Genomic DNA, 27466 nt, shown 5'->3' on the forward strand with positions numbered 1-27466 from the left:
ACAATAAAAACTACAACTCCCGGCAGGTAACGGGAGGGACTGTCTTCCTTTCTGCCCCACCTTCCTATCGCCTTCCTCTTCCTCCTCTTTGCGGGAGCTTAGCCGCTTAGCCTCACGGTACTTGTAGTTCCTTTTGGATCAAAGCCCCTAGGACTCGGGCCAGGAGAGAAGCTGGAAGACTCTAATTCCCAGAGGTCAGAGCGGAAGCTGTGCTTGCGCAGTCTGAGTGAGGGCGTGTGTGTCTGTGTGTGTCTGAGGGAGAGCGAGCGAGAGTGAGTGAGTGTGAGTGCGGGCTCGGGTGGTGGCCGTTAAACGTTCGGCGGAGCGGCTTAAAGCAGCGGAGAAGAAGAGAAACAACGTCGGGGTGCTTCCGCCCCCGCTTAGGTAGAAGGAGGAGCTGGTGGGGACAAGAAAGTGATTCGTCCTGGGCCTGGACTTTACCGAGTCTGGCCGGTGCGGGTCTGAGCTATGAACCTTTGAGGGTCGCTTGGGACGCCGAGAGAGACACGAGAGCCGAGAGCTATGTCTCAGCCGCCGCCGCCACCCCCGCTGCCGCCGCCGCCTCCTCCCCCTGAGGCTTCTCAGACTCCGCCGCCCCTGGCGGCTGCTGCGGCGGCTGCTCCGGGGGGGCTCTCGAAACGGAGAGACCGGAGAATCCTATCCGGGAGCTGCCCGGATCCGAAGTGCCAGGCGCGTTTATTCTTCCCGGCCTCCGGTTCCGTCAGCATCGAGTGTACCGAGTGCGGACAGCGGCATGAGCAGCAGCAGCTGCTGGGGGTGGAGGAGGTGACCGACCCGGACGTAGTACTACATAACCTGCTGCGGAACGCGCTGCTCGGGGTGACAGGGGCACCCAAGAAGAACACGGAACTGGTAAAGGTGATGGGCCTTTCCAACTACCACTGCAAATTGTTGTCGCCCATATTAGCTCGCTATGGAATGGACAAACAGACGGGCCGGGCTAAGCTTCTCCGGGACATGAACCAGGGCGAACTGTTCGATTGCGCTTTACTGGGTGACCGCGCCTTCCTCATCGAACCAGAGCATGTTAACACAGTGGGCTATGGCAAGGACCGCTCTGGAAGCCTCCTGTATTTGCACGACACTCTTGAGGACATCAAGCGGGCCAATAAAAGTCAGGAATGCCTCATTCCAGTGCATGTGGACGGAGATGGACACTGCTTGGTGCATGCTGTGTCCCGGGCGCTAGTAGGCCGGGAGCTCTTCTGGCACGCTTTGAGAGAGAATCTTAAACAGCACTTTCAGCAGCACCTGGCCCGGTATCAAGCCCTGTTCCATGACTTCATAGATGCTGCTGAGTGGGAGGACATTATCAATGAGTGTGACCCTCTGTTTGTACCACCTGAAGGTGTCCCCTTGGGCCTGAGGAACATCCACATATTTGGCCTTGCCAATGTGTTACATCGCCCTATTATTCTCTTAGATTCCCTCAGTGGCATGAGAAGCTCTGGTGATTATTCAGCTACCTTTCTGCCTGGGCTCATCCCTGCAGAGAAGTGCACTGGGAAGGATGGACATTTGAACAAACCAATCTGTATTGCATGGAGTAGCTCTGGTAGAAACCATTATATTCCCTTGGTAGGCATAAAAGGGGCTGCTTTGCCTAAACTGCCAATGACTTTGCTTCCTAAAGCGTGGGGTGTGCCTCAGGACCTTATTAAAAAGTACATCAAACTTGAGGAGGATGGTGGTTGTGTTATTGGAGGAGACAGAAGTTTGCAGGATAAATACTTACTTAGGCTTGTTGCTGCTATGGAAGAAGTCTTTATGGACAAACATGGTATCCATCCTAGTTTGGTTGCTGATGTCCATCAGTATTTCTACAGGAGGACTGGGGTGATAGGAGTTCAGCCTGAAGAAGTCACAGCAGCTGCTAAAAAAGCAGTACTGGATAATCGCCTTCACAAATGTTTGCTCTGTGGTGCCCTTTCTGAACTTCATGTTCCTCCAGAGTGGCTGGCTCCAGGAGGGAAACTGTATAACCTGGCAAAAAGTACTCATGGACAGCTGAGGCCTGACAAAAATTATAGCTTTCCCTTGAACAATTTGGTTTGCTCATATGATTCAGTGAAAGATGTTCTTGTACCAGACTACGGATTGAGTAACCTAACAGCTTGTAATTGGTGCCATGGCACATCTGTGCGAAGGGTCAGAGGAGATGGGTCTATTGTGTATTTGGATGGGGACAGAACTAATTCTAGGTCCACTGGTGGCAAATGTGGTTGTGGATTCAAACATTTTTGGGATGGTAAGGAGTATGACAATCTACCGGAAGCTTTTCCTATTACTTTGGAATGGGGTGGAAGAGTGGTCAGAGAAACAGTATATTGGTTCCAGTATGAAAGCGATTCATCTTTGAATAGTAATGTTTATGATGTTGCAATGAAACTTGTTACCAAGCACTTTCCAGGTGAATTTGGGAGTGAAATCCTAGTTCAGAAAGTTGTCCACACTATATTGCATCAGACTGCCAAAAAGAATCCTGATGAGTATACTCCTGTAAATATAGATGGTGCTCATGCCCAAAGAGTTGGAGATGTACAAGGACAGGAGTCAGAGTCTCAGCTCCCAACTAAAATTATTCTTACTGGACAGAAAACAAAAACTTTGCACAAGGAGGAGTTAAACATGAGTAAAACTGAAAGAACTATCCAACAGAATATTACAGAACAATCATCTGTAATGCAGAGACGGAAAACAGAGAAGCTAAAACAAGAACAAAAAGGGCAACCCAAGACTGTTTCTCCCAGTACCATTCGCGATGGTCCATCCTCTGCACCTGCTACCCCTACCAAGGCCCCCTATTCACCATCAACTTCTAAAGAGAAGAAGATCCGAATAACAACTAATGATGGGCGACAGTCCATGGTTACACTTAAGTCTTCAACAACTTTTTTTGAACTTCAGGAAAGCATAGCCAGAGAATTTAACATTCCTCCATATTTACAGTGTATTCGATATGGCTTTCCTCCTAAAGAGTTATTGCCACCCCAAGCAGGAATGGAAAAGGAGCCAGTTCCTTTACAGCATGGTGACAGGATTACAATAGAGATTCTAAAAAGTAAAGCAGAAGGTGGTCAGGCCGCTGCAGCACACTCGATGCAGGCTGTGAAACAAGAGGAGATTGCTGTTACTGGTAAACTGTCATCTAAGGAACTTCAGGAGCAAGCTGACAAAGACATGTACTCCTTGTGTCTTTTTGCAACATTAATGGGTAAGATCAGTTTAACTCGGATGTGTTATTTCTTAATTGTGAATATGATACCCTGAGTTTTTCTTTTGTCTTTGTGGAAAAAAGTCTAATTCATTGTAAAAGCCATTTGATTACATATTTTAGGAGAAAATTATTTTCTTTAGTGTTTTTGACAGCTCTCAGACAGACATTAGTGTGATTTTCTGCTGAGTAGATAATAGGAACACATGACTTACAAAGTGAAAGTTATCTCTTTACTTTCCTCATCTGTCACTTGATTATATAACTTATTCTTATAATTGCTTTTTTTCAAAAATATTTCTGTATCTATTTAAAGCTTTTTTTCATCCCCCCCCCCTTGGCTTTATTGAGTCTGCCCACCTTGCCCATTTTCATTTATTTTTAAATTTTCTTTTCCTGCATGTCATGTGATATCAGGACTTCCTGTTTGATGAATTGCAGTTTCTGGTGTTTATATTCTCACTGCATTTCCACCTAATAGTCTCTCTCCTCCATTTCCTGCGCCTCCTTTCGCAGTTTATCACATTTTAGTTATTTGTACATTAGGATTTGTGTTTTAAGTAATTTCCTGGCCTAGTAACTCTTTGCCGTCAATTGTAATGAACTGTTATAATTCATGAAAACAAGAAACAGAAGTAGATGTTAATGGAGTTGCTTAAGACAACATTTCTTTTTTAAAATTCAGCATAAATTAAAGGAAAATATATTATCAATCAGATGTTTTTAGCTTTAGATGATTTGGGATATGATCCAATTGTGCACTTTTTACATTATTTTTATTTGCTTGATCTTTATTTTTAAATCAGTATAAATATGCTTTACTAAGGCTTAAAGTAGCAGTAAAATTTGAATATATTACATATTAAAGGTCTGTATTTTTGTTGAGATTAGAGCTTTCAACTAGAAAAGTGATCTGAGTTTTGATTGTATTTTCTAAGACTACCAAATATCAGTGACTTGGGCCTTGATCTACCAAAATGAAGATGACTTATTCCTGGCTTACATTTAGGTACAGTAGTTAATTGGAGATTTAAAAGCCCTACACAAATGTATTTTTTTAGCACTGGGCAACGCTGTTTTTTTTGTTTTTTTGGTATCATTAATCTACAATTACATGAAGAACATTATGTTTACTAGGCTCCCCCCTTCACCAAGTCCCCCCCACATACCCCATTAGTCACTGTCCATCAGCATAGTAAGATGCTGTAAAATCACTACTTGTCTTCTCTGTGTTGTACAGCCCTCCCCGAGCCCTCCCCACATTATACATGCTAATAGTAATACCCTCTTTCTTCTTCCCCGCCCTTATCCCTCCCTTCCCACCCATCCTCCCCAGTCTCTTTCCCTTTGGTGACTGTTAGTCCATTCGTGGGTTCTTTGATTCTACTGCTGTTTTGTTCCTTCAGTTTTTCTTTGTTCTTATTCTTCACATATGAGTGAAATCATTTGGTAAAAGCTCTACACAAATTTATAACTTGATATTGCTGATTTTATTTTGGCAAACACATCATTAAACTGGGAGATATGTCAAGAAAAGTACCAGGCATTTATATTTTTCTATATTGTAAGAGTTTTTAGTTTCTTAGAGACTGTGTGGAATAGAGGAAAGATTGTGTGATCTTTGGAGTCAGAAAGATGTAGAATTTGAATCTCAGCTCCAATACTCATGATAATTTTTTTTTATTGATACAGAATCTCATATTAGTTTCAAGTATACAACACAGTGGTTCAACAGTTACCCATATTATTAAATCCTTACCCCACTAGTACAGCTTCCAATACTTATTAACTTAGTGATTTCAGACAAGCTACTTAACTCCCCAGTACTTTGGTTGTTGCCTCTATACAAAATACCTCTTGTAGTGGATGGATACACAGGGCAACAGTAAAAGTATCCCCAGAACACTGAACAAATAACACCAGCACAGAATGGATGAAATTAGATATATGCAGAAAGCACTTCGAAAAACTGGCTGTGTCCCAGGTCAAAAACGGGAAAGAGAGGGTCTTCCTCAATAGAAGATACTCATGAGGATGTGGCTCATATCTTACCTAACCTTGGATGCTCAGCACCTGTGTAGTGCCCAGCAGGAAGTAAGCATTTCAAAATGTTTTTGGTTGAATTAAATAGATGGTATTAACATATCTAAAGGAAGGCTGTGTCAGCAGAAAAGGAATGGATGGTCAGTGCTGAACATTGAAAAAGCATTGAAAAGCAAAATTTGGCACTGTTTATAATACTGCTGTATAAAAAGAAAAGACCGATCGTTTGGGTTCATGAAAATTCTGGTAACTAGAAAGGTAATCTCTATTCAGGGGCAGGAATATTTGATCAGTTGTCACCAAAGCCTGGCTAAAAGCTCTGTATCCCTTTACTGATAACATATTCATCAAGCATCTATTCTGGTCACTCGTTTAGCTTCCTGATTCAAGTATTGTTGTAACGGTGAGAGTGCAGATGAGGATTCTGTTCACCTGGAAGGCTCTGTTTTCCATTGTAGATTAATTAAATTGGCATGAGTGAAATTATGATAAGTAGTCTAAAAGTCCAGTTAGCATGATAATATATTTCATAATGATAATTAGTATAACACAATTCTGGTTTATCATTAGTCACTTTTTGAGTTTGGTTTGAGGTTTCTGGACCTGAATATCAGAGAACTAGACTGTGAACTGCAATGAGTTCACCAAATAATGTCTTCATATTATGATCCCTTCCCCTTTCACCTCCAGCATTTATGTTGCTTCCCCTACAAACCCACAAATCTCTTTAATCTACTCTCAACGCAAAATTTGAGCATAAAAAGAGTGTTTTGCTTATTTTATAATGGTAGCACTTGAGAGACTTCCTGCTTTAAAGTACTTAGACAGTGACTGGCCTGTAATAGACCTTCCTCTTATTTTCTTTTAACTATTTGAATTATGTACAGGATATTCTTAATAAAAAGTGATGTGTTTGTAAAAATGTCAGTTTGGGCATAGCTGTATACACACAATTCACCTTATGTACAGAGTGCGAGGCAACTCGATGTTTATTTAGATTGGAGAGGGCTAGAAAATGTAAAATGACAGGGCTTATTTAGATAATTGTAAATTTCAAAGTGCAGAAGTTAGTTTGTGAGTTAACAAATGTGAGCAAAGGTCCTGATGTGTTAGTTTAGAAAATAGTTCCTTAAGTTTTATTCTGTTCAAATAGCTGGCTCATTCTCATTTAGGTTTAGGCTTAAATACCACCTTCTTGGATAGGCTTTCTCCTGACCACCTTATCTCAGGGTTTGAGAGACGTGCGAATCACTGTAAGGAAATCCCCTCTATCACTGTATTTTAATCTCCACAAAGGCAAAGATGGTAGCCTGTTTTATTCACCGATGAATATCTTTCACCTAGTACGGGGCTTCGTATTTATTAGGTACCAAGTAAATTCATTCAACTTGAATGAATGAATGCAGATTATTTCAGCAAAGTGAATGTCTGCTATGAGCTAAGGCTGTTCTAGAGGTACAAAGATGAAAGAGACACAGTCTTTGCCCTCCATAAACTTACCTGCAGGATCTCAACTGAGGACAACCCATACTTTTATAGTTTTCATTTATAGTTCTTATGTATAGAGAAAAGAAAGGTGGAGATTGCAGATTGTTGATGAAAGCTATAAAGATATGGGATGTATATATGTATGTGTGTGTGTGTGTGTATGTGTATACACACATAGGACTATATTTTTATTAAATAGGCTGACTGCTTGATAGCCAGGAACATATGCTTTTCCTTTCTTCTGTTTTAAAATAGAAAATTTATTAAATAGAATTTATATCTATTATTTATTTATATCAACAAGTGCAGTAGTCTTGCTCAGTATGAACCTCTAATGAAACTAGTCATTTTGAATCTTGTGATGGTAGTTTAAAACTAAATAACAGTGTTCTACCTATAATCTTTCACCTTTTTACCCAGACCTCTTAGAGGTTACTGAATAATTTGTAAAAATTTTCATTATTTAAGTAGTATGAGTGACTCTAATTCTGGCATTACAAAATAGGTTAACAATTTTCTGTAAACCATTTTTTTTGTGGATTTTCTTTTGTAGTAGATATGATAGATGGTACATCATTCACCATAAATACTAGGCTAATTTCTTTTTTCTTAGTATTGTGTTCCACTAAATTTCTAGTTAATTTTCTTTTTTCAAGAGATAAAGACAGATTTGTGAAAAACAGAATTTGTCAGTTTGGAGTTGCTCTAATGGAATTAGGTAACTTGTGATATTTACCCTACTTTACTACAAAGGTTAGCAGCTTTTCAGGAGTTGAGAAACTTGTTTGATTTTTATGTACTTTCTATCTTCCTGAAAAAACTGTATGAGTTTTTAATACACATTTTTTAAGTGCACAGTCTTTTATAATTTCATAGTGCCTCTTGATATTGTAATAGCCTTAGGATTTTCCAGAGTCACACTTGAGATTCAAACACTTATATTTTAGATTACGTTGGGTCTGAATCTCTTTATTGCATGTTGATTTTTTTTCTTCAAATGTTGGGTGAAGGCTAGTTTTAAATCTAGATAGTACTTAATATATATTATTATTCTTCGTGCCATCTCATAAGCCTTCTAATTGCTTTATATGCGGCATATTTCTAATGGGAGAGTGGGCATAAAGTTGATGCATATAGAATGATGCATATAGAATGTATTTTAAGATAAATGTATGTGTTGTAAATGGTGACTTTATACTATCATAATTTGAAGATTAAGTTAAACATTGATTCTATTCCTTCCTGTGCTTAGCTGTTTTGATACCCTTTTATTTTCCTTCATATTTTTTCAATTACAAGATAGTATTTTTTAAAATTCAAAGAATTCAAATACGTATAAAATTAAATAATAGTTCTAACAGGTGCACTACTGTGAGAAATCAGATGCTCTGTGTGCATATGTGTGTGTGTACACATTTACATACAGGTTTGTGTGCAGGAATGTGTATGATAAATATATCTTTTAATGCTGATGATGACACTGAAAGCTGTATGGGCTAGATACACATATGGGACTGACTATAAGGAGAGAAATGGGCATGGCTTTCTTAGAAATGGTTTTGGCTACTGCTAAGGTAGATGTGTTTTTAAAATGGGAGAATCTGCAGGAAGGGTGGAAAGATGGTAATCATTCTTTTCACTATTGAATACTTTTAGGATTCTTTCTAGTAGAAACACCATATTTCTAGTTTAAATGTATGTTTTGGTCAGTTTATATTCATGGCCATAGATAGTTGAGTTCAGAGTTAATTTTAGGATTTGAGGGGGTTCTTTAAAAATGTATTTTGTATAGATGTTAGATTTTTAAATTTATACACTTCATAAATTACAAAGTAGAAACTTTAAATTACCTTTCTAAATACTTTAGGTTAGAATATTAGAATAACACTTTTAACTCCATGATTTTATTTTTAGTAGTAAATTTAGAAAAATGTAGTATTTTTTTTAATGTTTTATTTTAACATACTTTTTAAAGATTAAAAATTACTTACTATTTACTATTAAAGAGGAAAAAAATCAGATAAATCAAAAGAAAAATCCTCCATAATACCACTGTCATTTATAACTACCATTCAGGTAGGAGAACTGAAGACTATTCCAAGTAAGGATTTGAGGAAGATAAAGTTCTCAAAAGATAATGAACAGAGATTATGTATGATGGTGGTATAGACTTCTTTCTACATTTATATACACAGAATATGTTGAATATAAGTATTTTACTATTGTACTATAAAGAAACAGTTGAATTATAAAGTAAATTTCAGGCTAATAAAAAAATGAATTAATATATTTGCTATAGATGCTTTACTAAGCTGTTCCTATTCTCTAATGAATAGAATTGCTTTTTCATGGATTGGTAGAAAACTAATTTTCCCTTTTTTTTTTAAGATCTATTCTCTTAGCAACTTTCAAACATGCAGTACAGTATTATTAACTGTAGTCACCATGCTGTACATTACATCCCATGACTTAATTATTTTATAACTAGAAGTTTGTACCTAAAAGTCTTTCTCTTTGTTTTTACTGTTGTTTTGTTTTATTAGATTGATGAAGAGGTGCAGATGGTATCATTAGTTACATTTTATCTGTATAACATTGAAGAACAGTTATCACTATACTGCTTCAATTAAGTTTTTTCTGGACTTCCTTTAGGCATTTTTAAGTTAAAAGGAAAAACCTCATTTATACTATTCAGTCATATACATTCATTGAACAAATGCTGAGAGTGCTTCTGTCTATACAGTGCTGTGCCAGGCCCTGGGAATAGAAAGTCAGATAGGCCACTGATCTTTTCCTGACTCTGAATAGCTTTTAGTCTAGAGGGGAAACAGCGAAGTAAACTAACCTGCAGTGTGATCAGGGCTGTGGTGTTCATATGCATAGGAGCAGCAAGGAAGGTGCCTTCTTATCCACCATGTAGAAGAATCCTAGAGGAAGTGACACCTAAATTGAGTTTTAAAGAATATATAGCAATTATTGGCCTTTGGAGAATCAGAGCAGTTTAGTGGTGTGGCTTTGCAAATAGGATATGATGAGAGATATGAAATAGAGAGGGCAAGGACTCTTAGAGTGCCTTATACGCCTTTAAAAAGGGAGCTTGGACTTTGCCATATGGTTTGGAGAAACCATAAAAGTTTACCTCTGAAGGCTGTGTGGAGGAGGGATTTGGGGAGAACAAAATTAGAGGGAACCAGTTTTGAGGTGGTGGGTAATTCAGGCAGAAACAGGCCTGAACCAGGAGAGCTGTAGAAAGGGAAGGAGAAAAATGCAGCAGAGAGCAAAGTGAGACTGATAGGGACTTGGGCAGAGTCACAATCCCTGCTTCCTGATCTCTGATCCCTTTCTTTGGCTCTGTTACCAATGAACATCACTTCAGTGGAAGTATTTGTACACCAAGGAAAATTTCCAACAAGTTGTTGATGCCATTGATTTCTGTGAGAAAAGACTGTGGATAGTTCCGTCAAATTTGTTGTAATTTGAACTCTAGAAGTTCAATGTTAGTGGAAAGGGCATAAGCTTTGAACAATACACAGGATTCAACTCCTGGCTCTGCTGCTTACTAGCTGTTTGATCTTGGGAGAATTATTTAACCTCTCTGAGCTTGTTTCCTTGTCTGTGAAATATGGCTTAGTTGTGATGACAAAATGAAACTATGTGAAGTACTTGCTCAGAGCTGGGTAGATAATAGAGGTTGAGATGGTATTTCTCCTTCCCTTAAAGCAATAGAGAGTGCATGTTCAAGGGCCGTATCGCTCTGAAGCGGGGTGAAAATTGGTTCTTGGGGATGGTAGATGGTGAAAAAAATCTTACTGTATTTAATGAATAGAACTCAGCTATACATATGCTTCATAAATAGATAAACAGTATATCTGTAGTATTCAAATGTCCTAGGGGAGGCAGATTAGGAAAATAATGTCTTAAAAAGGATCTTTTTGGGAAGATAATGAAAGCAAGGTTGATAAACACTACAATAGAATTCTTTCTTAAGAGTTCTGTCTGTTTAAATAAGGAATAGTCAGACATTTAAAGTACTAAGATATGTCATTTTTCTTACTATTTAGGTGGTCAGTTTGGAGGAGTTTACTATTCTGGCACCTATTCAGATTTTTACCAAAAATACTAAATACTAACAGACAATTTTTGGATATGTTTTCCGAATAAGTGATATCCCCTTTCGTAAAGTACTAAGTACATTTGAGATCATGTTAATGGTAACTAAATGAAAGGTTATTACTCTAGAAATAATTTATCCAAATGAAGTTTATAGCAATCAGAACTTCAACTAGACATTAACGTTCTGTGTTTGGGGTCTCTTATTAATAGTCAAAATTTTAAAATCAAACTTCTGTGTGCCCACCATTCAATATAGACATACTCTAGTAGTACTGTATTATTAGTGAGTGAAGTATTTATATGTAAGTAAATACTCTAGTTAACAGAAGCTTTAAGTGCCAAGGTTTTAAAATTTGTGTATTTTAAGCTGATATACTGAGTAACTTTAGCTCACTGCCATGCAAATTCATACTTCTGCATATGAATGTGGGAAGGGGTTAGAGCTCTGAGACATTGCAGGTGCATAGTGGTTAATACACATCATCAATAACCTCCATTCAAAACTCAGTTCCAAGAGTACTGTCTTATGTAGGAAAAATAAGTTAACCTTTCTTTCTTAAAGTTAATTTAAAAATATTCTGATTATAAAAATAGTACATTTATGTAACCAGATTAGTATAAAGAAACAAAAAGCCATATTCCACAAACCAAAAGTAACATTTATGTTCCTTCCATTCTTTATTAACTTCTTGAGTAGTGATTATCATTTCTTAACTTTTTATTTGAAACTTCTTATTGAAATAGGCACTGTCAAAAGATGTTTTGAAAATGGTTTGCTTGTGGATCTTTTGTGGCTTCTAAAGGTTGTTCTAAATCTCTTCAAGTCATTCTCCCCCTAAATTTCTATTTAAAAAGTCAACTTTGAAACAAGAAAATACAACATTAATTACTTCAGTCTATGTATTTACTTTTCTCCCTAGTTTTTTTCATTTGCTTGTATTTGGTTTAACATACATACATAATATACATTTTTTAATACAATCTACTTTTTAAAAATAAGTATTCCTTCTATAACCTTTTCTGTTGTTCTAGTCCAAGGTTGCAAACTAGTTTCCTTTCAACTGGATTGAGTCTTCAGATATATTTTGTGTATAGCCAGTATTGACTCCTGCAGTTTTAAAGACATTTTTGAATTAGTTCCTACATTTAAAAATTAGAATTCACATTAAAAGACCAGATTTCTGGTTTCTCTTGAAGAGCCATATGGTCTTGAAACACTGGGTCTACATTCTTTCATGACATGATTTTGCAGTGGCTGCCACCTTTGGACCGGCCATGCATTTTCTAGTGTGCCACAGTCCCATCACATCACATCATCTCCCTGTATGCTCTACCGGGCTGCATCACTCATTGAGGTCTGCTTTGCAGTCTCTGTTCAAGACTAATTCATATTAAAGGAACTCCTGGTTGAACTCTTTGTTTATTGCTAATACTGTATCTGTTTTTATCTTATAGGAGAAGATGTATGGTCTTATGCAAAGGGGGTTCCTCACATGTTCCAGCAGGGTGGTGTATTCTACAATATTATGAAGAAAACCATGGGTATAATTAATTTCTGATTTTATTCTTAGCTAATATCTTCACTCAAGCCATTATAAGATTAAGAAAGTTCAGATAGTATTCTTCTAGAACTATTTCCAACTTTGATTTTAGGTATATATTCTTCTTTTGCAGTCTGCCTAGTTAAAATGGGTTATCGTCCTGATATGGTCTGCTATGCTTTCTGCTATAATATTGCTAAAAATCTCCTATCACTTTCTTGTTCCTGTTTTCTTATTTAAATTATGTATGATCCTTAATAACTAAAAAAATTGTGAAATTAGAAGCAGATTTGGATAAAATGCTAGTGACTGAGAACCAGATAATATAGTACTTGTGTTGTTGTCTTTTGGCTGTGATTATTATACACTTCAGTGTTTTCTGGGTTTTAGGAGATAGCTCATTTTACATTTAACTTCTTTTCACATTGTGTGTGCATTGTTTGTAAAGATATATGCAAGTGTATAGCTGTATCTTCAGAGTTTTAAGTCTTAAGAGAGGTTGCCAGTGTGTATATTTGGACCTCACATATTTTTTCAAAGATTTGATGTGAATGCATTTGTCCTCAGACTTTATCATTCTGGCTTATCATACTTTTTCACCTATCTGACTTCTGTAGACATTAAGTATATAACCTCTATTTCCTGATTTTTGTCTCTTCCTCACACTTTTTTTTTCTTTCTAAAGAAAAAAACACACCCAACTTCGCTGTTGTAGCAATGTTGAAACATACATAAAAGTAGCAAGCATAATATAATGAACCTGCCACCCAGCTTCAGCAATTACCAGTGTGTTTCTACTCTCGCCCCCCACAACTGGACTATTTTTTTAAAAATCCCAGACATAATATAATTTCAACTGTTAAGAACTTTAGTATGTATCTCTAAAAGTAAGAACTCTTTTTCTTTCTAAAAAATAAAGTACCATTATCACATCTAAAACATATGAAAAATTATTTTTAAATATCACCAAATATTGAATGTTGAAACCACAGTGTTGCTCATCTGAAACCTTCATAAGATTGTATATTAATGATACCATAATTTTAAAAAATCACCAAATATCTAGTCAGTATTTAAATTTCCTTGATTTCTGATTGTCTCAGTAATGTTTTTTTCCCTTGGTTTGTTTGAATTGGGGAGCAAAGAATGGCTGGCTGGCTTCCTTTCTTCCTTCATAAGACAGGATTATTGGAGCATAATTTGCATATGGCAAAATTCAAACTTTTTAGATATACAGGTATACGAATTTTAACAAACATACAGTCATGGAACCATATATTCCATGTAGCCACATCAAAATATAGAGTATTTCCATCATTCCAAAAAGTTGGCTTGTGCCTCTTTCTAATTAATCCCTTCCCCCTACCACCAGGCCCTGGCAACCACTGATTTGATTTCTGTCTCTATATGTTTGCCTTTTCATATCACCTATAAATGGAATAATGTAGTATAACTTTGTGTGTCTGGTTTCTTTGGTTTAGCACAGGGGTTGGCAAACTACTGCCTGTGTGGACCATATTGGGTCCTCTGCCTGTTGTATATAAAGTTGAAACACAGCCACACTCATGTTTACATATTGTCTGTGGCTGCCTTCACACTGCAGTGGCAGAGTTGAATAGATATGACAGAGACAAACCTGCAACATGCAAAACCTAAAATACTTACCATGTTGTCCCTTCACAGAAAAAATCTGCAATTTCTTAATGCTTTTGAGATTCATCTGTCTAGTTACATGGTTCATTCCTTTTTATTGCAGAGTACTATTCCATTATATGGATATATCATATTTTTTAAATCTATAACCAATTGAAGGACATTTGGGTTTTCAGTTTTTGGCTACAATGAATAAAGCCACTTAGACATTTATGTACAGGTCTTTGTGTGGATGTATATTTTCATTTCTTTTTGAGTAAATACCTAGGAATGTGATTGTAAATACCTAGGAATATAGTAAATATATGATTATCTTCATAAGAAACTTCCAAACCATTTTTCAAAATGACTAGACCATTTTGTATTCCTACTAGCACTGTTAGAGTTCCAGTTGCTCTGTATCCTTGTCACCACTTGGTAGTATCAGTTTTTGTTTTAAAACCACTCTAATAGATTTATAGTGCTATCTCATAGTGGTTTTAATTGGCATTTTCCTAATAACCAATAATACTGAGCATCTTCATGTGATTATTTGCTATGGATTTTTTTTTGCTCATTTTTAAATTGGTTTGAATTTTTTTTAAATTGAATTTTGAGAGTTCTTTATATTTCTAGGTACATCATTTGTCAGACAGGTATTTTGCAGATATCCAGGTTTGTAACTTGTCTTACTGTTCTCTTAACAGTATCTTTTGAAGATTAGAAGTTTCCAATTTTGACAACCAATTTAACAATTTTTTTGTTTTGCTGACCTGTTTTGGCTAATGGTTTATAGGTTTTATTGATCTTTTCAAAGAAATAGCTTTTTGTTTCATAGGTTTTCTCGATTGTTTTTCTGATTTCAGTTTCATTGATTTCTGCTCTTAATTTTTTCCTTCCTTATGCTAGCTTTGGGTTTAATTTGCACTTTTCTTTCTAGTTTCTTTAAGTAGAAACTTAGATTGATTCTAAGTTTTTGTTTTTTAGTGTAAGCATGTAAAGCTATAAATTTTTCTCTGAGCATTCTTTCCCCCTTTTTGTTTGCATCCTTTTCTTTTTAATTTTCCATCTTTTACTTCTTCTACCTTCTGAAATATATTGATACCAGGTAATAGTTTTTTAAAAGGTGGTACCTAATTAAAATTGACTATTGGTATTCCAGTAATTTGGTTAAGTATGCATTGTCTTTAACAAAACTGAAAATAACGCCCCTCCACGTTGTTTGTGTATAGGAAGGTGGTGGTGCGTGATTTAGGGATGACTCTCTAGATTATTTTCTGAATGGTTTTATGTTTCTGGTTTGAAATTATTTTAGCCATCAGGCAAATGTGAATCAAAACCACAATGAGATAATACTTTATACTTTCTAGGATGGCTATAATCAATAAGACAGATAATAAAAACTATTGGCAAGGATAGAGAGAAATCAGAACACTTGTACACTGCTGGTGGCAATGTAAAATGGCGTAATGACTTGGGAAAAGAGTCTGAGGGTAGTTCCTCAAAAAATTTAACATAGAGTTACTATACAACCCAGTAATTCCACTCTTAGGTGTATACCCAAGTGGAATGAAAACTTGTCCTACAAAATTGTACACAAATGTTTATAATAGCATTATTTATAATACTCAAAAGTGGAAACAACCCAAATGTCCTTTAGTTGATGATTGAATAAATAAGAAGTGGTATGTCCAGCCAATGGAATATCATTTGGCAATAAAAAGGAATGGAATCCTCGTACCTACATCATGGATGAACCTTGAAAATGTTGTGCTACATGAAACAAGCCAATCACAAAAGATCATATGTTGTATTTTATTCCATTTATGTGAAATATCACAGAACAGGCACACCTAGAGAGAGACAGAATAAACCAGTGGTTGCCTAGGGTTGTGAATGAAGTGGGAGAGGAAATTGGAGTGACTGCCAATGGGTTCAGGGTTTCTTTTTGGGGTGATAAAAATGTTTTAAAGTGATTTTGGTGATGCTTATTACATGACTCTGAAAATACTAAAAAACCATTTGATTGTAATGCTTAAAATGGGTAAATTGTATGTGAATTAGATCTCAGTAGAGCTATTGTTTTTTTAATGTTACCTATGGTATTTATCCTTAGTAGGAGGTATTTTAGAGCTGTAGAGTAAGACTATCTGAGATCAAATTTTGGTTCCACCACTTACTCCCTGTGTGACTTTTTTAAAATTCTTTTTTTATTGTTATACAATCTTATATCAATTCCTTTATTTGTAAATAAAGTAGTGCATTTGATAATATCAGGGATGTTGTTAGGATCCAGTGAGATCATGCACATAAAACAATTAGCAAAGGACCTGGTACCTAATAAATACTTAGCTAATGTTTGTTATTATTATTAGAATTCTAGCTGTTATTTACAGAATATTGAAAATTCTTTACACAGCCATTTGAAATGGCTCATTGTTAGAAAAAGTTTACCTTTCAAAATACAATTTCTTCTAATATTTGTGGTAAATTTTTATTTCTATTTTTAGGACAGATTCTTGTAGCAAATCATTATTATTGTTCTGTGGTCAAAGAGTCAAAGCATAGCAAGCCCTCTTCACCCCCCAAAATATACCCAGGCCATCAAAAAATTAGAAAAGAACACACTACTCTTAATTTGTTCAAATCTCCCCTAACAGATAATGGTCATATATACATTTGAAGAGAAATATTGCCCAATAAACTAGATTATTAATATTTCTGTTATTTATATTTGGAAAGGTATTTTAAAAATAATTTGCTTATATTGGATTAAATTTCCTTGCAGGTCTTTATAGTGAAATAAAGAGATGACTGACAAATTTACTTTTAACACATGTATAGCTATTTTTATATTGTTCAGTTTTGCTTGTATTTAAATTTTATAAAAATGGAATTATGCTGTATACATTCTCTGAAGACTGCTTCTTTTATGTGACACTTTTTCAGATACATTCAATTTGATGAGTTCAATTATAGGTTTTTTCACTGCTGCATACTATTCTGTTGTAGCATCTTAATATAATTCATCCATTATTCTCCTGATGCACTTTTGGGTAGTTTCCAGTTTCTTGATGTAAGGAAGAACATAGCTATAAATATTAGTATACATGTCTTTTAGTGTAGATGTGTAGTGGAATTGTTGATTGTGATAGAGAAAATTTAATACACCTTTATTCTTTTAAAAAAAAATTTTTTTTTATATACAATCTTATATTAGTTTCAAGTATATAACACAGTGGTTCAGCGGTTACCCGTATTACTAAATCCTCACCCCCATTAGTACAGCTAGTATCTGTCAACATAGGAAGATGTTACAGAATCATTGGGTATATTTTCCATCCTGTACTACCATCCCCATGACCAACCTACACTGATTGAGAATTTTTGTGCCCCTTTATCCCTCTTAACCTCCCCACGCACCCCAACCCCTCCCCAGTGGTAACCACCAGTGCCTTCTCAGTGTCTGTGATTCTACTGCTGTTTTGTTTATTCTGTTTTGCTTCCTATTTATATTCCACAAATAAGTGAAATCATATGGTATTTGTCTTTCTCCATCTGCTTATTTTGCTGAGCATGATACCCTCTAGACCACCTATGTTGTTGCAAATGGCTGGATTTCTTGTTTTTTTGTTTTTTTTAATGCCTGAATAATACTCTGTTGTTACACCTTGATTCTTAAAATTCAAAGGATGATGTAAGTTACATAAAATCTAAATGATTATGCTTAAAGAAATCACAACACTATTTGCTTTGATTTTTTAAATATATATTTTAAGGCTTTTCAATAATATAAAAAGCCTAGAAACTATAGAAATAGGAAATGCCACCAGTAACTTTTAAATATTTGTGTTAAATAGAGGAATTAAAACTATTGACTACCTGATTTATATTAGGCACTGTATTATTATGTGCTTTGCATGTTTTCTTATTTAATCCTCAAATAATCAGTAAAATGAGTAGTACACATATTTACCTGATTGTGTTAAAATGATCTGTTTGTGTCCATCTCCTAATAATTACTTTTTATTTTTTAACCTTCATGGTCTATTTTAGTTCTGGGCACATAGTGAAGCTTAATAGATGTTGTCTATTGAAATGAATGTTCTAAAGCTTTGACTAAGGGCATTCCTGGCCTTACCATTCAAAATTTTGGTCTTTACTACCTTTGTTTAATGAACCATGGTTTACAGATCTCTAAGGTAAGGGATTAGTAGACAGTAAACTGATTTCCAGGGTTGTGCCCTAAAAGGTACTGTTTAGACCACATCTCTTATTTAATTTTTGTATGTCTGTTTTTGTCAGTTATCTCTGCCAAATGTTGTGCCAAGAGGAAATTCTGGTTAGATTTTTATTAATTGATACTTTACATACAATTGAAATGAATATTTAAAAATACTGTATGTTATTTATTTACTTGCAGTTTAGTTCTTTTCTGGGTTTTTTTTTTTAGTATATTCATAATGAGATACATTAGAACCACTCTATAGCTCTTTTCAGAGGAGGAAGGAACTATTCTTAATAACTTACAAAACTGGAGACTACCTGAAGGCCCACAGAGGATGAGGAGAGTTCATTCATCCTCCTCTGAATTTCTATAGCACTTACAATTTAATTCATTTTTTACCTAGTTTGTTTTTGCCTTTATATTTTGCCATAAACTTAGCGATGTATACCTTATATTATTAAAAGTTCTGTACTTTTTTTTAACATAAAAAATTAATGATTTGATAAAATTTGAAAACCCTTGTTTTCACATACTTGGAGTATACATAGTGACCAATTTAAAATGTGAGATTTTTGGATAGTTTAAAATGCGCACACAATTAGCATACCCAGGCTGGGAAAAGTATAAAATTTTGGAGTGTGCTGTAGTGAGACCAGAGTTCTCAACTAGAAAATAAAGAGAAGCCTGCTTTAAAGTTCTTACCCTCTACTGCTGCATAAGTTAACTATGAAAACACAACTATTTCAAAGGAATTGAATAAGATCTTTTTAATTAGTTCTTCCCAAGTATCAGTTCTTGCACGTATACTGAAGTCACAGTGCATTAATCTTAGCTTTCCTAGATGTACCCCCATAACTACTGCTTTAACTATAGAATCTCTTATTTTGAAAATTCATATTTTTTGTATTAAAAAATATATACCTGTGGCACCTGAGGAAACAGCTTGTATTCTAGTATTCTGTAACTTAATAGAATTATATATGATTTGTAATTAAACACTATGCAACATATTTATGCAACACTTTGCCCTTATAGGTATTTTACAAAGTTTGTAATTTAAATTTTAGTAAATAAAAGTACATTTTTTATTACTTCACTATAAGCAGTTGCTTTTCTAACTATTTTTAATGCTCTCCTTTCAGCTCAGCTGTTTGTTTCAAGCCCCTTTCCTAACTTTGTAATAAGTTAATAGTTTAAAAAATCCCCTTGGGGGACTATGTTCAGGTCTATGGTAGTATTTCTTATTTGTAATAGTATTATATTCTGCTAATAAATATAATAAATGTTCTAAATAATTTTTTTTTGAAAGCTGTTCTCTGTAAATTATTATTGAAAATTCACTATTTCAGCTATAATTGATTTTACTATACGTTTTAAGTAAGATTTTAATATTTTGAACATCTTTTTCCCTTCTTTAGGTATGGCTGATGGCAAGCATTGTACTTTTCCACATCTGCCTGGCAAAACCTTTGTCTATAATGCTTCTGAAGATAGACTGGAATTGTGTGTGGATGCTGCAGGACATTTCCCCATTGGTCCTAATGTTGAAGATTTAGTTAAAGAGGCTGTAAGTCAGGTTCGAGCAGAGGCTACTACAAGAAGTAGGGAATCAAGTCCCTCACATGGGCTATTGAAACTAGGTAGTGGTGGAGTAGTGAAAAAGAAATCTGAGCAACTTCATAATGTAACTGCCTTTCAGGGAAAAGGGCATTCTCTAGGAACTGCGTCCAGTAACCTACACCTTGATCCAAGAGCTAGGGAAGCTCCAGTTGTAAGGAAGCATAACACGGGGACAGACTTTAGTAATAGTTCCATTAAAACAGAGCCTTCTGTATTTACAGCTGCTCCTGGTAACAGTGAGCTTATTCGAATAGCTCCTGGAGTAGTTACAATGAGAGAAAGCAGGCAGCTGAATCCTGATGTGGTTGAGGCCCAAAGAAAAAAGTTGCAGGAAATGGTTTCTTCTATTCAGGCTTCTATGGACAAACACTTGCGGGATCAAAGTACGGAGCAGTCACCATCTGATCTTCCTCAAAGGAAAGTAGAAGTTGTGAGTTCTTCTGTGAAGTCTGGTAGTCTTCAGACTGGCTTATGTGAATCTTTTTCTTTAACTGGTGGCACTGAAAATATGAATACAGTAACAACTGATAGCTGTGTGACAGAGGCACTGGGAGCAGCATTTGCCACAAGGTCAAAAGCACAAAAAGGGAATTCTGTGGAGGAGCCTGAAGAGATGGATAGTCAAGATGCTGAGATGACAAACACAATTGAGCCAATGGATCACTCTTGATTTAATTAGAAGTATGTAATATTTGTTGACTGGGCCACATAACTTGATTAGTCATTAAAAATCTTGTACGTATGTAATTCAAAGATTTTATCTTGTTATTCAGTGCATGATAGCAAGTGTGTGACTGGCAATAGCTTTTAATATACCCACTGCCCAGGCTGGCTCTGTTTTCCTATAATTAGTTATTAGATCTGCTGAGATGAGTTTCTTCCATATATGTGGTTCATTGGAAGTTCTTTGTCATTTTAATTCCATGAAAGTCTTAATGTTCAACCTTGAAAATTCTCTTGTTAAATATGTTTGATTTCTGAAAAGGCTAGAGCTGGGGGGGAATATTTTGCTAATGGTGATGTCAACAGAGTAAACCACATATTTATTAGTGTGTCAAAAGATGTATGTAAATCTGAAGGTTATCTGAACTAAATTGTATCTTAAAATTCATAAACGGGTTTATTAGACACTGAGATCTTGACATTTCCATGAACATAAACACATTCATAGAGATGTATTCTTGGTGAAATATCTTGAGGATACAGTGTTATAATACACATTTTGCTGGTTTGATCAAGGTTGGGGGAAAATAATCTATTCTAGAATGATAAAGTCAATGTGATTAAGTAATGTTGCTGTCTGAGCCAAAATAGCCAATTGGGTGCTCTGTTGATAATATGTTACCATTATTTTTTGAATCCTGTCCTGGTCAAGTCCACTGAATTTTTTTTTCTTTAATCTTGCAGAAAAATTGATTTCAAAGTGTGGTAAAAAATATAAAAATAATGGTAGCAGTAGTTAATCTCTAATTTGTAGAGTTCATCAGATTCACATTTTATAAGAATGTATCTTTATGAATGAGTTACATTGTTCTGCATTTTTGATCAGTGATATTTAAGCTTGTAAATGCTAAGTGTCTTTGAACCAAAAATGTTTCCTTTTCTTAAAATCCATGAGATTTTCTTTATTTGTTGGCTTCACTTGAATTTGGATGCAAATTTCACTGCATCATACCCTGATCAACCTGGGCATTTGCTTAAATACTGTGTTCATCAAATCTTTAGTGCCAGTTTTCCACAAGCAGCTTTCATGCTTATTCCTTAAAGATAAAGAATGTTTATTCTGGGATTGGTGTTGCACTATTTTATCCTATTCTGCAAATCTGTATTCTGAAATGTACATTTCAATCCATCTTTTTCCTCTGTCCATTGAAATTAAGTTGAATTCGAATGGATGAAAGGCAAAATATGTTAATACAATCTCTTATTTAGAGCATTCAAAGCCTGGCTGTCTCTATTTGCACATGTTACAGATGCAGAACTGTGGTTGCATTCTAGGGAAATATATGTTAGAAAATACATTATCAGGTGTTTAAAGATCTCAACCTGTTGATTCATAAGGAATATAGACAGTACTTCAACTTGTGTTTTCAAATAAGGGAGGTTTTCGTTTTCTTTCTATGAAAGTGTTACTGAATCCATTTATTAAATAAACTACTCCATTTTGAAGAAGGAAAGAATGGAGAATCTAGACATTCTGCAGGTGGTAACTGAGCAAGATACATATTTGGGTTACTTTTATCACATCACATTTTTTAAACCATATTTTATCTTTGTTCTAAATTTACTTTCAAGTATTTTTCTCTATTAAATAGCAGGAAAATTTAGAACTTTTACATTTATACTAGTTTTGCATAAAGAACTTCAGCTACCAAATAATATTTCCCATTTAGTTATTATAGGTTGCTTCTGTGTATTGTACTAAAAATTACAAATATCACTAACCACTATAATTATTTTTGGCTTTTACAGCCACTGAAACATGCCTTTAAAATTTAAATACAGATGAACTGTTAACAAGCAAATGCACTGCTTCCAGGTAAATTATAATCACCTTTTCTTTAACAAATATTTTCTTCACCTGTGGCTTGGTATGTTTAGTTAATAACGGACAAATATATTCTTACAGCATAAAGTAAAAATACCAGAAGCAAATTTTATCTCTATTATATAAATTCAAATTAGAATGCACCTGTGAACATAAGCAGGGCTTCATCTCTGCCACACTATTAATTTCTTTTTTCACAGCAATGTTATTTAGAAGCCAGTTAGGTATGCATATTATAATAGTTTGGGTTCTCCCTTAAAAAAGGAAAGGGTTGATTCTGATAATGGCCAGATTTCCTGAAATTATTTTAAATCAGCTTAAATTAGGTTGGGGTAATTAATAGTTTTTGAGAAGTGGGTCAGGTATCATTTTCACAAAGAAGTGTTAGAATTTCTTTTAGTTCTTAATTATCATCTTTGTCCTTTCACATGCTTCTCATAATCAAATACATGACTGTAGAGTGATTATTTTTAGTACTATTTGTGATCACCACAAATTGGAGTTCAAGCTAGAGATCGTAAGTCTAAAATACTTTTTTAGCCCTTGATTCTTACCTATATAAAATTCAGTCCTATAATTCTATTTGTAGTGTTTCACTGAAAATCAAGTAAAATCCTAAATTTTTTTCTTCAGTAATCAATTTTCTAGTTAATCATACCAAGTCTGAATTAATGACCCAAAGTCCAGGTAGAGTTAGAGGTGGTGTATGTCTAGAAAACTGGTACTGAGAAACTGGTTGAAATGGAAGAAAACAAGATACTGCCAAATATTAAGAGCTAGAACTCCACGAGAATAATTACTCAGGAATTAGTTAAAGAGCAAGCTCAAGGCCAGTTTCTCCCCTTTGACTATATTTCAGTTATTCTATTGGAAAATGTGAGAGAAAGTCCTGAGAAATTTAGCAAATGCTATTGACTGTGAAATTTGCTTTATATTTAAACATCTTTAGTTTGGATTTTAAAATCACACCTACTGCTTGCAATTAAGATACCAATCTGAAATACATTTGTGATTCCCAGCCACAGGTCCTTATTGCCATTATTTTTAAGTATCTAACTATATTGGAAATAAGCAGACTTGTGCATATGTTCTCTTACTCAGGGAAGATCACTTGGTGGTAACTCATATACTACTAATGACAGGTTGTTGAGAATTGTATTGACACCACATGTTAGCTACTGAATGCAAAATTTATAACAGTATTATTTTATGTAGTTACCTACTAATACTGGCTGCTAGTGAACATTTCTCTAACAAATTAGGCCTAACAACTAACCTTTAGGTATGTGGTAAACTTGGAACTTCTGTTATTAATTACACTTTGGCCAATATAGTGACAATAGTTTATTTCAGAATATCAGTACAGTATTATCTTCATTTTTCAGGAATTTTAATTGGCCAATATTTAAAATACTGCAGAGCATATTTTGAGAGTCTCATGGTTCTCAAAACAAGATTTCCATATTAAGTTTTTCATAAAAGCTTTTGCAAAACCAAATTAAACTCCGCTCTATGAATTTAGAATGACCTTTTATAACAGTAGTAGTGAGATACATACTGTAAGTTGGGTAGACATCCTACATTTCAAGGTTATCATATAATTTAACAAAATTGTAAATAAAGGCTCTTCATGTTTAAATTAGAAGTTAATTTTTCAGATCAGAACTACTCACTTGAGAACATACCATAGTAGAATGTTTACTTAAGAAATAAAATAATAAAGGGGAGCTTTCTCCCAATGTAAGATTTATAGTTAATTGTAAGTTCTGCCACTCTTAATAATTCTTTGAGATGCTAAGTGTTTCAATTCATATTTAATGATACTTAAATTGGAATTTTAACATTTTGTTCCAAAATAGCAGAAATTGTAAAGATTTGTGAATTATTGGAGAAAATGCCATTCCTTGTATATCTGAATTTAATTTTTTAAATTATGGAGTCTACATGCTTTTGTAGTATAATATTAATACAATGACTATTCTCTTGTAAAAGGAAAACTAGTAAAAAGTTTTAGTTGATGTTATCTGCTTGTGAGTATCAATTACTTAGTATTTAAAATTCTAAAGTATTGCATACTTCTCTTTAGAATGCACAAATCCCTTCATGAGCCTTTATGCCTGTGGTAGAGCAATAAAAGATTGAAAAGTTTATCAATATTTTCAGATTTATTTGTCTAAGAATTAGTGCCAAGAGCTGGAGAGTCTACTTTGGGGAGGGAAATGCTTTTTAGAATATGTAAAAATAAGTGGTAATAGTGTAAATGTTTAGAAAAAATTAAATAGCAAGTGCTTTACCTGCTCAATAAAATAGTATAAATGTTGTATTATCCCACAGGCCCTGGCTGTTACCCATTATTTTCTGATTTTGTGGTTGCTGTCTATATTACATTTGACTAATAAGTAATTGGTAATAGTGTATTACAACTGTATAGTGTTCCTATAGCTTACTTCACTGTACAGTATTTTTAATTTTCTTTTATGTCAATAATAAAATTAATACATACTGATTTGCCCCTCAACTTTTCCACATTAGCTTTTTAAAATAAGTTTTTATTATTTAGTTTCCTGGAATTATACCTTAATGTTATAATGCATGAAGATATAGTTCAGTTTTATAAAGGAATTGTTAGTGTAATAAGGTTTTTTTAACTTCCTTAAGAGGACTATCATATAGAGATAGTCATTACTTTAATGCAGATGTCAATGCAAATGAAATAAATCCAATTAGAAAAGAGCAAAATTCTTTTAGATATATTACATAATTGGATCATGTAATGCTTATTGAATATTTCAAGATAACATGTTTTAATAAGAACTTGGTGTGCTAGTTTCTTAAAAAATAATAGAGATAATGAAATGAGAAATACAGAAGGTGGTACTAAATTACATTTGCATAACAGCAATCAACATGACATACTTACTCTTACATTTTAATATATATGCTTAATATCTATTTTGTTAGACTGTTCAATTTAGTAGTTGGAGCACAGCTTCCAACACCAGACTTCTAGAGCTAAGTCCTGGCACACTGCTTACTCTGACCTGTCTGCATCCATTTCTTCTCTGGGAATATGCTAAGGCTTGGGTGTTGCTGAGTATTAAATGAGTTAACCCATATCTTACAGTGCCTGACATACAGTAAGCATTCAAATGTTTGCTATTGTTATAATTTATCAAAGTGATAGAGCTCACTTGCAATTTATGTGAGATAAATCCTCATATATAATGCACACGTTTAAATAATTTGTTATGTTATAATTTGCTTTATTGTTGGTGTATAATGAATGAGGTAAAACCTCAGTGGTTGTTATGTTCAAATATTTATGCAAGAGCTTTGTGACCATGTGCAGTACTGACAGTCGGTGTGCTCTGTGACTCACTTGTTCTGTGACCTAAGGCAAGTCATGGACCCTTTCAAGGCCTCGTTTCTGCTATAACCTGTGGTTCTACAGTTGTTAACCCTCTTGTTCTGCTGACCATGTATCATCATGGTCTCACTTGCTGACTGGACAAGTGATCTGGATATGAGCCCCACGTAAACTAAACATAATTAGCTTTGCTTTATGCTTTGCCTACACTTGCCCCAAATGTGGACTTGAGGTCTTGTACATGCATGCCACTGGTCACATACCACATAGTTTGGAGCTGTCAAAAACTCTTCAGTGAATAAAAAGAAAAACATGACAGTTCAGTATGGATTTTATTTTTATTGACCGGCTTTTTCAGACCCCAGAAACTGCAATTCTAACTGCATAGTTGTTTCTAATCGTTAAAAATGTAGAAAAATTGAAGTAAGTCTTTAATTGATTTTAATTGTTAAGAATATAACATTTTATATACACATATAGTGTCTTGAGGTGAAAGTTTTATGAGCTCTTCAAACATACTGTTTTCTCATTGGCTCTAAACCTGTCTTTGGTCCATTTTCATTGGTTAGATAAAAGTCCAACCGTCTCATTTCAAGAACCTAGAATAATTATTGCCATTTACTAAGCAGGTCTGTTGCTTTGGTGGGAAGTTTCCCCAAAAGTGATGTTTCTCAAAGTATAGCTCATAGGCTGCATGCATCTTACCTAGAAAATATGTTACGGAGTCTATCACGTCAGGTACTTTGCTAAGCATAAGGAATAATAAAATAACAAGGACATACTTCTCGCTTTCACTATGCTTATATTTTTAATGAAGGAGGGAGACATTTAAGCAAGTGCAGATATAGGCAGAATACTCGGTGGTGTTGGATTACATTGTGGGAGGAACTAAAGTGACCTACTAGTTGTTAGAGAAGGCTTCCCAAGAGATGTTGTATTAGCTGAGGCCTGAAGAATTAATAGGGTGTTCAAAAATCAAATTGGCAAGATTCAGCATCCTTAAAAATATTTTATTTACTAAGTTAGTCCATCAAGCAAAATCAAGTAGAATGCTTATATCTGCCCCACTTTAGACCCCCAAATCCTTCCTCTATGAGGGTGGTAATACAATTGAATGGATGAGAGTGAAAGTTTGAGAAAGCTTGCAAATAGGGTTGCTAAGGAAAGGCAACTGTAACAAAAATATTCTAAATTCAGTGTATAAAACCAATTTCAGAAACGAGTTTATCCTTTGACACTAAAAGATGTCTCTGCTACTGAATATAACCAGTGTAAGTTAGATGTAGGGATACATAACAAAAAAGGTAAGTAAAATAGTAAAGCAAAAATCAAATTAGGAGCTAGAACCCCTCAATTACTGATTTCTTTCAACATTACCACAATTATAGAAAGATTATTTCCATTTCTCCCTCTAGCTTCTCACAGCCTTGTCCCAGTATTTGTCACCTCTGTTCCCATTGTCTAAATGACTAGTAATCAATGTATATCTTAAGTTGTGCTTATAATACTGCTTTCAAGTTAAGATTATCATTTTGTGATCTTATGGCAAGCGATTTGGCTTTTTCTTTAGTAAACTTTACAATGTTATTAAATTTATTATTGGTACAGTGATTGGAAAATTAAATCCATATCTGAAAAAAGTAATCTGTAA

The 27466-nt window shown here is 34.7% G+C and overlaps 1 protein-coding gene across 2 annotated transcripts; it reads left to right on the forward strand.

Annotated features, from left to right (window-relative positions):
* Window positions 1-240: 240 nt before the first annotated feature.
* VCPIP1 (valosin containing protein interacting protein 1) lies at window positions 241-26131 on the forward strand. 2 transcript variants are annotated; one of them, XM_036886227.2, is made up of 3 exons: window positions 241-3235; window positions 12335-12421; window positions 19699-26131. In XM_036886227.2, exons 1-3 carry the CDS (start codon window positions 523-525, stop codon window positions 20568-20570), a joined length of 3672 nt encoding a protein of 1223 aa, XP_036742122.2. In that variant the 5' UTR covers window positions 241-522; the 3' UTR covers window positions 20571-26131. The 2 variants fall into 2 exon arrangements, with proteins under 2 accessions (XP_036742122.2, XP_036742123.2); XM_036886228.2 differs by lacking the exon at window positions 12335-12421.
* Window positions 26132-27466: the final 1335 nt, after the last annotated feature.

The sequence above is a fragment of the Manis pentadactyla genome, chromosome 3 (assembly GCF_030020395.1).
Source record: "Manis pentadactyla isolate mManPen7 chromosome 3, mManPen7.hap1, whole genome shotgun sequence".
In the NCBI taxonomy this organism is placed as follows: Eukaryota; Metazoa; Chordata; class Mammalia; order Pholidota; family Manidae; genus Manis; species Manis pentadactyla.